Below are 11,723 nucleotides of genomic sequence, written 5' to 3' on the forward strand. Positions count from 1 at the left end.
TGGAGATGTTAATGCATGTCTTTACTCCTGCTTTATATCTCAAATAGAGCCGAAGAATGTTGACATGGCTTTGAATGATCCCAGCTGGGTGGATGCAATGCATGAAGAACTGAATCAGTTTGAAAAGCTCGGGGTTTGGAAGTTGGTTGACTTACCGAAGGGCAAAAGGGCTCTTGACACGCGTTGGGTCTATCGAAATAAGCAAGATGATTCGGGTGTAATCGTGCGAAATAAAGCAAGGCTGGTGGTTCGCGGGTTTCGACAAATTGAGGGTCTTGACTACACTGAGGTATTTGCTCCCGTAGCTCGGTTGGAGGCTATTCGCATCTTTCTTGCATATGCTTCCTACATGAATTTCACGGTCTACCAAATGGATGTCAAGACTGCCTTCTTGTATGGCAAGGTGAAGGAAGAAATTTATGTTGATCAACCCCCTGGGTTTGTTGACTCAAAGTTCCCTAATCGTGTCTACAAGTTGGACAAAGCATTGTATGGGTTACATCAAGCTCCTCGAACTTGGTATGCGACTCTAACAAAGCATTTGCTCGAGCATGGATATTCTCGCGGTACCATTGATCAAACCTTGTTTATCAAGCATGTGGGTAATGCTCAGATACTAGTTCAAATCTATGTTGACGACATTATCTTCGGGTCATCCTGTCCCCAGCTTTGCAAGGAATTTGAAGGTGTGATGAAGAAAAGGTTTGAGATGAGTTCTCTTGGGGAAATGACCATGTTTCTGGGTCTTCAGGTCAAACAATCTTCTACCGGAATCCTAATTCACCAAGCGAAGTATGTGGATGATATGCTGGAGAAGTTTGGGTTCCAAGACGCGAAAACTGCTCTTACACCCATGGCGGAGAGACCTTTACTGACTCCTGATCTTGAAGGCGAATCCGTAGATCATACGTATTATCGATCAATGATCGGATCGCTTATGTATCTGACTGCCAGTCGCCCAGACATAATGTTTGTGGTCTGTCAATGCGCACGCTACCAGGCCAATCCTAAACTCTCTCATCTAATTGCTGTTAAACGGATTTTTCGGTATCTCAAAGGTTGCCCAAAACTGGGACTTTGGTATCCGAAAAATCCCGAATTTGACCTTTATGCTTTTGCAGACAGCAACTATGGCGGGTGTGAGCTAGATAGAAAATCGACTTCAGGAGGATGCCAGTTTCTTGGAGATAGACTGGTCTCATGGCAGTGCAAAAAGCAACATACGGTCTCAACCTCAACAGCAGAAGCGGAATATGTAGCTGCGTCTGCTTGTTGTTCTCAAGTCATATGGATCCAACATCAGCTGTTGGACTACGGTTTGAATTATCTAGAAACCCCCATCTTTTGTGATAATGAGGCTGCTATTCAAATCGCTAAAAATCCTGTCCAACATTCCAAAACCAAGCACATTGACATCAAAATTCATTTTATTAGAGATTGCTATGAGCGTTCGCTCATTAGGCTAGAACATGTTCACACTGATAATAATGTTGCGGACTTGTTCACAAAGCCTTTTCACAAAGCTCGATTCGATGTGCTTGTGGGATTTTTAAAAATGATTCGTTTTGAGGATTGATTTTTAGGTTTTCCTAGTTTAAATTTGAGCATTTCAGTCATCTCATTCTCTTCCATGCACAAATTTAGGGGGAGAAATAAACCAACAAAAGTCTAAAAACATTTAAAAATTTAAAAATCCAAAAATATTTTGTTTCTGTTTTATTTTTTTTCAGAAAAACATTAAAAATCCAAAAACATTAGAAAATCAGAAAATTAAAAAATTGTCTCTTATAGTTCTGCTTGTTGATATATGTAATGGGAAGTGATATTATCAAGTTATAACAGGCAATCTGAGTCTGCGTAACGTACCCAAAATTAAAGGGTCTTTACTCTGGGCTGATGCGTCGGTAGGCACGAAAGATTTTAAATGGACTTGACTAGGCAAAGTTGAACTTAAGTAATTCTTAGTCTTGACAAATCTTGACCTAGTTAGATCCGTTTAGCCTGACAATACGACGCTCGGATAGATTGAGCAGGGAGATATATATGGGAATCTACTCGTCACATTAAATGAACCCGTACTTGGAACAGTGGATTAACTTTTCCTCGATGTGCGGATTTTGTCCTTAATTCCGGTATTGATGGGGCGACTGGTAAATTCCGATGAGTTAGGTCTGTAGAAAATTGTTTTCTTTCTTATCTTATCTGTCAGTCATATGTTGCCTCCTTTACGTGATTGGAAGAGATCCGACCTGGACTGCAACATATGCAAATCTATTTCTCTGCAAATTATATCTATGAAATTCCTCCTATCTGTTAGCCATATGCTGTCTCCTTTGCGTGACGCACAATCCGACCTGGTACACAGCATATGCAACCTTCTATTTCTCAATCCCTCTAAAATTATAATTAACAATAATCTGAATCTATCTTCTCTCTTAATGATTGTCTGCTCACCCGATGTAAGGAGTACTCTGGAAGTTCTTGATTACTGGGGCATATCAGGAAACGGGAAACATGTTCCAGTACAATTAAAATTGAACACTCAAAGATTGTCTATAGATCTCGCTGCTCAATTTAGGTGGACAGCAATATCCCTGGTCGTCGTCAGCTGAACGGTCCTTAAGATGTAATATCTAGGAACTTAGGATCAGATATAGTATCTTGGAACTTAGGGTCACCTTGTCTTATAACAAATAGTATGTCCTAAATCTGTCATAATTTTTCGTGTTTAAGTGGACAACAATATCGGCGATAAACCAGATAAAGATGTGAAGATGAAAGGTACCGACAAGCAGATTAAGGCTGTCTAACAACTTTGATCCCAGTGTCACAAGATTTTGTTAGTAGTGTTGAAGTAAATTTTGTCTTTTCAAAATTTAAATTTCCCTTTAATTTTATTTTTATTTTATTTTATTTTTATTTTTATTTTATAATTGTCAAAAATTTATTTTTTAGTTTTTAAATTTTAGAAATTAGTTTATTTTATTTTAGTTTAATTTTATTTTTATTTTTGTTTTTACTTTTATTTTAATTTTAAAATCCTCAAATGTTTTATTCTTAAAAATTTTATCGGGATAAAAGACTGTGTTTTTAACTGTGTGGGAGACTGGTAAAAGTTTAAGGAGTATAAAAGGGAAGGGCTTACTACCGTAAACCCTTTCCACTCCCTCTTCTCCCCTTTACAGCCGCAATCTCTCTCTCTCTCTCTACACTCTCTCTCATCGAAATTTTTCTGTGAAGTTTTGAGAAATCGACCTTGTTCACATCGAAGGTATGATGAATCCGACCAAGGATCTGTTTTCTATTCGCCATTCCGACCATAAACGAAGGAGTAATCGAAGTTTGAAGTTTCGTCGGCGTTACTGTTCATCGGGGGTTTACGGTTTCAGATCATTCAAGAACCGTAAACCCAAAGTGGTCTTACGGCCGTAAACTCAGGTTTTGGTCTTGCGACCGTAAACTCAGGTTTTGGTCTTACGACCGTAAACTCAGGTTTTGGTCTTGCGACCGTAAACCCAAGTTTTGGTCTTACGACCGTAAACTCAGTTTACGGTCAGTTGACCAACTTTGACCGTAAACCCTTGGTTGACTTTCTTTGACCGTAAACTCTTCAGTTTGACTATTTTGACCGTAAACTCAAAATTTTTGTTGTCAAATTAAGAAAACTTAATGTTTTGAATTATTATATTCTATGTTTTCTTACTTGGCTTGTTTAGTGCAGAAAAATGGCAAATCTAAAGTTCGCGGATATGCACAATTTGGCGATTGTATTGGATGATCCTCCTGTTGCCCATGCGGAGCTCAAGTCAATGATATACAGGCTAAGGGAGTGCTGCCTATCCTATACCATCACAGTAAACCCTGTCATTCATCAGAACATCATCCGGGAATTTTGGGAGACAGCAAAAATGGAGAAAGTCAACGGAGAGATAACAATTGATGCTGTTGTCAAGGGTTGCAAGATCATGATCACATAGCAATACATAAGAGATACCTTGCTGATCAACGATGAATCCACTTTCCCCACTGAGATTGGAATAGATGATGTGCAAGGAGTTCTTGAGAGAATGGGATACGAAGGTGTCTACCCTCCCACAGTGAAGAAGCTCCTGCCTCCGTACTGGCGATTCTTGGCACACGTGTTCGTGAGCTGCATTTCAGGAAGGAGATCAGGAGCCGATGAGATCTCCCTCAGGAACACCGGGGCAATTGTCTCCTTGGCTGCTGGCATAAAGTTTAATTTCTCAAAGTTCATCCTTGATGAGTTCTTGGTGAACATTAACGCCATTACCCGGGGGACCAGAGACGCATTCCTACTTTATCCAAGGTTTATCCAAGTATTTGTTGACGATCAATTTCCAGAAATGGTGAAGGATGGTGACAAGTTGGATATTAAATCTTTGGGCCCTCACACAGTCGGTCTCATCAAGCAGAATAGAAAGGGAAAGGTCATTTTTGAAGGAAAATATCCTCTGGTGAAATTTGGTAAATTTGCTGAGATTGACGAGTCCTCTGAGTCACATGGAACGTCAGAGAAAATGTCATCTGAGCCAACTTCCTCCGAAAGGGTTGTTTCAGAAAATGTCATCACTGTCTCAGATCATGAAAAAGAAGAAGATCCAGCTGTTAATGTTGATGTTGCTTCGGAACATGAAATGACATCTGTTCGGGTTCAAGATGAATCTCACAGGGGGTCGGGGTCAGAAACTGACTTGTATGATGACCTGGATCTCACAAGTTTTGACAATGATGAAACTCCTATTAATTTTGGGAGTAACGAGGATTTCTTGTCAGAGGAAAACCTCAATGAGCTACTCAACATTGTCGATGAAGTTGTTAAACCAGCAACTGAGACAAGGGAAGAAGAAGATGTTCTTGAAGCTACACCTCATCCAACCAAAACATCGGCGGAAATAGCAATTCCTATGGTAGTGACGTCAGGGATTCCTCCCCTTGATGTTATCTTACCTACATCTGCGCCGATAGAAAGTGATCCTCCAGTCACCCAGTCTACAACCCCCTCTAGCAAAAGACGAAGACGTGACCCAAGATTGGTGACTCAAAGTGCTTCAGCTCCACCAACAACAACCTCAGTCATAGTCTCAACCGTGCCAAACAGTGAAGGTCCCGGTACCGTTTATGAAGCCGGTGGCTCGTCCTTCCAAACGGACCTCTCTCCTCTGAGGCCAGAGCACAACGCTACCTCTGTCAAGTTAGCAACGCTCTTGGCCAGAGAACCATTTTCAACATCACCCTTGCGTGGCAAAGGAATTCATATAGGGGGTGATAACACAGGAGAAGAAGGTCTTACACTAGTTGGTCTTCAGAAGCAGATCAATACTCTGAATCAGAAAAATGTAGAGTTAGATCAGAGGAATATTGAGCTTGACATTAAAGTCACAGGCCTTCAAGCTGAAAACACACAGCTCAGTATTCAAATGGCAGAACTTAATGAAGAAAATGCTGCTAAGACCAAACAAATTACAGATCTCCAGACTCATTTTGGCCTTCTAACAGCCAGTTACTATGATTTGAAGAAAAGGCTGGAAGATAAGTTTGGGGGCGAATTCAAGTCATCTGTTGAAGAGCCACAGATTTATCTTCCTAATCAAGATGCTCCCATTGCCCCTTCAACTATCAGAACCACCACCGTCGTAGACCGCTTTGAGAAGGAACCAGAGCAAGCTCCACGTGGAAAGGCCTTAAAACGCAAGAAGTCGACCCAGGAATCTGAAAAGGGTCAACTTCTATTCAAACGAAGCGCAGATCATAAGGCGCCCCGGGATAAACAACAGGTTACTGTTACGGATCTGGGCGAAAATCGCTTCAGAGACATTTATGGTGACAGGTCTGGAATCATCTCATGGGGATTCCATGACACGATGAACATGTTCATGGTAAGGAGAAAGAGCGGCAAAAATAAACTATACAAAGATGCTCACGACTTTGATTCTTTTACCAAGGTTGATCTTATTGAGTTGTCTAAGGCTCCTTTCTCCAATCCTTCAAATAATCCCAGGGCGAACCAGTTTAAATCGTTTTTGGAAGATCAAGTTGCTAAAGGATTTCCTTCGATGAAGACCGCTCAGTCAATCGTCAAGGTTCATCCCAATGTGCTTGATCCCAAAACTGATCAGCCTCTTAAACAAGTGATGTGGCCAGCCACTGCTCAAGTGAAACAAGTCCCTGTTCTTCAAAACTACTCTGATGGTTCTCTTGCATCCATGCTGTATTGGATTTATGATGAATTAACAGATGCCGCTGTCATCAAGCTTAAAGATGATTGCATCCGTCTTTACGAGAAAAGGGACTTGCTTCAATTTCACCAATGGGACATTCATCATCTTGCCACTCAGCAGATTATGGTGGCTGAACCAATATTCGAGCCCGCGGCGAAAGAATACACGGCAATGGTGGCTGAGATCATTGAGAAGAAAATGTGGAATGGTGCAATGGGAAAGTCGGATGTTCTGGTGGTCGACAAGGATTGAGTCTAGGCTAGATCCAAACCAAGGGGGAGATTGAAGGACCCTGGAAATGGTTTGGTCTAGGATTTCACTGTTTCTTTGTTCAGAATGAGTCTGTTATAGTGTATACGGGTTGTTTGGTGTCTGTTGAACTTTCTGTGTGTTTACGACCGTAAACTGTGTTTACGGCCGTAAACACGTTTACGACCGTAAACTGTGTTTACGGCCGTAAACACGTTTACGACCGTAAACTCAGTTTACGGTCGCAAACCCAGTTTTCGGTTGTGTCTTGATCGTGTCTTGTATATATAGAGGAGGTGTTAGTCTTTTAATGGTTGTTGATGCCAAAGAAGTCCTATCAAGTTGTACCAGACGATTTTCTCAATATAATCGTGTGCAAGCTTGATTTCTTTCATCTTACTCTTATTTTGTGATTGATTGTTGTGCAACTACCGGTAAAGATCCTTATTTGGACCTTACAATATCGGATTTTCTGGAATAAACACTATCATTTTACAAGCGAACGACTTACATCTCATTTAATAGAAAATATCGGATTTTCTGGTAACAAACATGATATCTTTTCACGGAAAGGCTTGCTATTTTCATATAAACTCTTATGAACTCACCAACTTAATTGTTCACACTTTGTCAAACAACTTGTATTCTCAGGGAATCAGTAAAACAGCTAAAACATCAAATTGTAATTGACTTTTGAAACATGTAATACTTACAATGATGTAACTTTAACAATTATATATATATGATGGTTATGTTTTCTTTCTTTACTATTATTCAGTTGTTATGATACAATACATGAAAGTCATCCACCCTCGGACGTTTCCGCCATCCTGGTTGGGGGTGTGACAGATTGGTATCAGAGCATTGTTTATAGTGAACTAAGTATAACAAACCAAATAATATATAAAAACTATAAATACAATGGGACAAAAACTCTCAGACATAACATTTTCGTACATGTATACTTTAAAATATTATGATATTTTTATAAAAGTATAAGTACAATCATACTTACTACTTCGTTGTCATAACAGTAACAAAAAAAAGTATTAAGATAAGTTGAACACTACGAGTAGGTCTCAGGGTATGTAATCAGATCTAGGATGAATATCGTCTGATCAACTATATTTATCCAGGATGTGACTAATGTATGCCGAGGAATGGTCGTAGTGAACGATGAGTCTAAACTTACCAACAAACCGTACAAAGACCCTCTAAACCTAAAATACTATAGGAGTATTTTGTAATACGATAAAACCACACACTTAATTTCTTTATGTGCCTCTTACCCCCATTCTCGAATAGAATCTATGGCAGGATTCCACTTGCCCGTAGATCCCTACCCCCCTAACCAAGGAAACGAAGGCTAGATTGTGGTAGATCTAGAGGAGGATTCTAAAGATATTTCAGAAGAAGAACAGGACGAAGAAGAAGTCAAGGGAGACACCGAATCAGAACCCGAAGTGTACAACCCCCCACAAGTCCTCTAAAACCCCAGATAGAACTTCCATGGCCCGACGCCTCGATGGGCAGTGGATTTTAGAAGATGGAGCCAAGAACAGGGACAACGCCCACCCTATGGTATGGAACGAGGATTCTACAACCTCGATCGAGGGGGTTCAGCAGACAGGGCTCTTCCTGTCATGGTCCATCGCATCGCCCGTCATGGCGAGCAAGCAAGGGCATCTGCTAACCACAATGGAGATTGGCGCCAACACCGAGGTCACCGCAGTCTGTCTTCGCCGTCTGGACGAAGATTATGATTGGACTCGGGATCATACTAAGGCCCTTCAGATGGAAGTTACCGCAGCTCGGGCTGAGATGAGAGAATATCGGGAACGTCAGGCCATAATGGAGAGGTGTGTATTTGAGGCCGAGCACCGAGTGAAGGAGATGCATACCTTCATGACTTCATCTCATGGCCCACAAAAGAGACACTGCCACAAGTAGTTCCTATATTACTCATGCTTTGTTATAAGATTAGGTGTTTTCTTTCCTTATGTAAGTACGACCCTACGATAAGTGATTACACTATTCCTGGGAGTCGGTATGCTGTCAAAATTTTCTCTTACATTGATGTATTGTAGAACTGCTCAAAAGGTCAATTTTTCCAACACTAAGTACTAAAATATATCAATGAAATTGACATGCACTTTATTTCATCAAAGTGTCGCTATTAAATTCATATATTGATTGAAATCGTTTAAATTAACTATGATAGATTTCCATCATATATCGCTTATAAAAATACATTAAAGCCGGAACATAAAACACATAGAACTAAAATAATCTAGTCTGATGACCCCCGACTTGTAACCACTATTGAAAACTCATCATCGTTTCATCTTTAAACTTTATAGCAGAAAAATGCCTCCGCGCAAATCTAACAGACGTTTCAACAACACAACAGCAGCACCACAACCACCTCCACCACCCCCACAGATAGATACTGTTGTCTTTCAAGATGTTGTGACAGCCGCTGTAACCGCTGCCATAGCCCAGATTAGCTCCAATGGTGCCACTGGGGCGGGAATTGGTACTAATAGTTCTAACCAAGGTGACAACCATGGTCGACCAAGAGCATGCTCCTATAAGGACTTCTCGAACTACAAACCTAAAGAACTCTATGGCGACGGAGCTATCATCGCCCTGACAAGGTGGTTCGAGAAGACTGAGTCAGTGTTTGAAAAATGTACCTGTCCGGAAGATAGTAAAGTCAAATTTGTAGCCTGCACATTCATCAACGGGGCCCTCTCTTGGTGGAACGTCCAGGTCAAATCATTAACACTCCCTGTGGCCAACGCTTTGAGCTGGGAGGACCTGAATATCATGATGCAAGAACTCTATAACCTCACCGTGGAGGGTTCCGATATAACAGCATACACTACGAGGTTTAGTGACTTGGCAGTGCTTTGTCCCGGGATGGTCACCCCGGAAAGCAAAAAGGTGGAACGTTACCTCTGGGGACTATCCCCCCAGATCCAAGGAAACGTAGTGTCTGCAAACCCCTCTACCTTTGATAGTGTCAGACGCTTGGCATGAACGCTTCTAGATCATGGAGTCTACCAGGGCTTTATGACGCCCATTCCCGAACCAACAAAAGGGAGTGACAACAAGAAAAGACCATGAAACAAGAGGAAGAGCAAATCAACGCACGAGCCTGCCAAGAAACAACAAATAGTGGCAGCTCACATTGTCACTGTCCCGGCCGCCCCAGCTCCAGCAAAGCAATATGTTGAAACCCTACCCAAAATGTAACAAGTGCAACTTCCACCATGTTGGAGCTTGCCGAGAAATGCATTGCACAAACTGCAACAAGAAAGGACACACTGTCCATTTCTGTAAGGAACCAGCCCAACAGACAGTCCCAACCACAACTACCAGAGTAAGTCGAACATGCTACAGGTGCGGAGAAATGGGGCACTTCAGGAGGGAATGCCCAAAAGCCAATAACAGGAATGTTGGGGTTACAGGAAGAGTTCTGACATTAGGTCACGAGGAAGCCCTGAAGGATCCCACAGTGGTTACCGGTACGTTCCTTCTCAATAACTCTTATCCATGCATACTCTTCGATAGTGGTGCGGACAAAAGTTTCGTGCGCCACAAATTTAAACACATACTCAACAAAAAACCACAACCACTCAACAAAATATTCACCATAGAAATGGCAAATGGTAAAACTGAAAGCACTAAAGACGTGTACATCGGGTGCACTCTTACTCTAAACATTCATTCCTTTCAAATCGAATTAATGTCGATTACAATAACGAGTTTCGACGTCATCATTGGTATGGATTGGTTAAGTCCTCACCACGTCGATATCTTATGTTATGAAAAAGCCGTCCGACTCAACTTACCAAATAACGAGACCCTAGTCATCTACGGTGACAAACCTAGCACAAATCTGAATATCATCTTGTGCATCAAGGCTCAGACCTATCTGCGCAAGAAGTACCATGCATTCCTTGCACACGTTGTTGACAAGAAGAAGGACGTAAAGGATATCAAGAATATTCCGGAAGTCCGAGACTTTCCCGATGTATTCCCCGAAGACCTTCCGGGAATACCTCCTGTGTGATAACTCGAGTTCAGAATCGACTTAATTCCTGGAGCTAGCCCCATAGCCAAGTCCCCATACCGATTGGCTCCAGCCAAAATGTAGGAATTATCCAGTCAGCTAAACGAACTGTTGAACAAAGGATTTATCCGACCAAGCTTCTTACCTTGGGGAGCACCAGTTCTATTTCTTAAGAAGAAAGACAGATCTTTTCGCATGTGCATCGACGATCGTGAATTGAACAAACTCACCATCGAAAACCGATATCCCCTACCCCAAATCGACGACCTATTCGACCAACATCAGGGAGCATGCTACTTCTCAAAAATCGATATGGGGTCGGGTTACCACCACCTACGTGTCGAAGAGGAAGATGTTCCCAACACAGCGTTTTAGACCCGCTACGGTCACTACGAGTTCGTGGTGATGCCCTTCAGATTGACGAATGCACCAGCTGTGTTCACATACCTGATGAATCGGGACTGCCAACCCTACTTAGATAAATTCTTCATAGTATTCATCGATGACATATTGATCTATTCACGAAGTAAGGAAGAGCACAGTCAACATCTAGCACAAGTGTTGGAGACATTGACGACAGAAAAGCTATATGCCAAGTTTTCCAAATATGAATTTTGGATCCGAGAGGTGGACTTCTTGGGTGATGTGGTCAACAAAGAGGGAATACATGTGGACCCCTCCAAAATCAAGGCAATTGAGAACTGGAAGGCACCAAGAACACTGACGGAGATCCGCCAGTTCTTAGGCCTTGCTGGCTACTACAGGAGATTCTTAAAGAACTTCTCTAAGATCATAAAGCTACTCACCACTTTGACCCAAAAGGGTGTAACCTTCAACTGGGAGGAGAAAGAAGAAGCTGCTTTCCAGACGCTAAAGCAAGCCCTATGCAGCACCCCAATCTTGTCTCTTCCAAAAGGAACCGATGACTTTGTGGTCTACTACGACGCTCCATATCAGGGTCGTGGGTGTGTGCTCATGCAACGAGGAAAAGTCATTGCCTATGCCTCGAGACAACTTAAGACTCATGAAGTTAACTAAACCACACATGATCTCGAATTAGGAGCCGTGATGTTTGCTTTGAAAATCTGAAGACACTATCTTTATGGCACGAAATGCACAATCTTCACGAACCACAAAAGTCTCCAGCACAGCATGAT

At 41.8% G+C, this 11,723-nt stretch overlaps 1 protein-coding gene across 1 annotated transcript; it reads left to right on the top strand.

Moving 5' to 3' along the window:
* Positions 1-10,152: 10,152 nt before the first annotated feature.
* LOC145111398 (uncharacterized) lies at positions 10,153-10,566 on the top strand. The gene has a single exon (XM_079047679.1). The coding sequence runs from the start codon at positions 10,153-10,155 to the stop codon at positions 10,564-10,566; it is 414 nt and encodes a 137-aa protein (XP_078903805.1).
* Positions 10,567-11,723: the final 1,157 nt, after the last annotated feature.

This window comes from Lactuca virosa, chromosome 5 (genome assembly GCF_052849685.1).
Source record: "Lactuca virosa cultivar CGN04683 chromosome 5, Lactuca_virosa_CGN04683_v6, whole genome shotgun sequence".
Taxonomy (NCBI): Eukaryota; Viridiplantae; Streptophyta; class Magnoliopsida; order Asterales; family Asteraceae; genus Lactuca; species Lactuca virosa.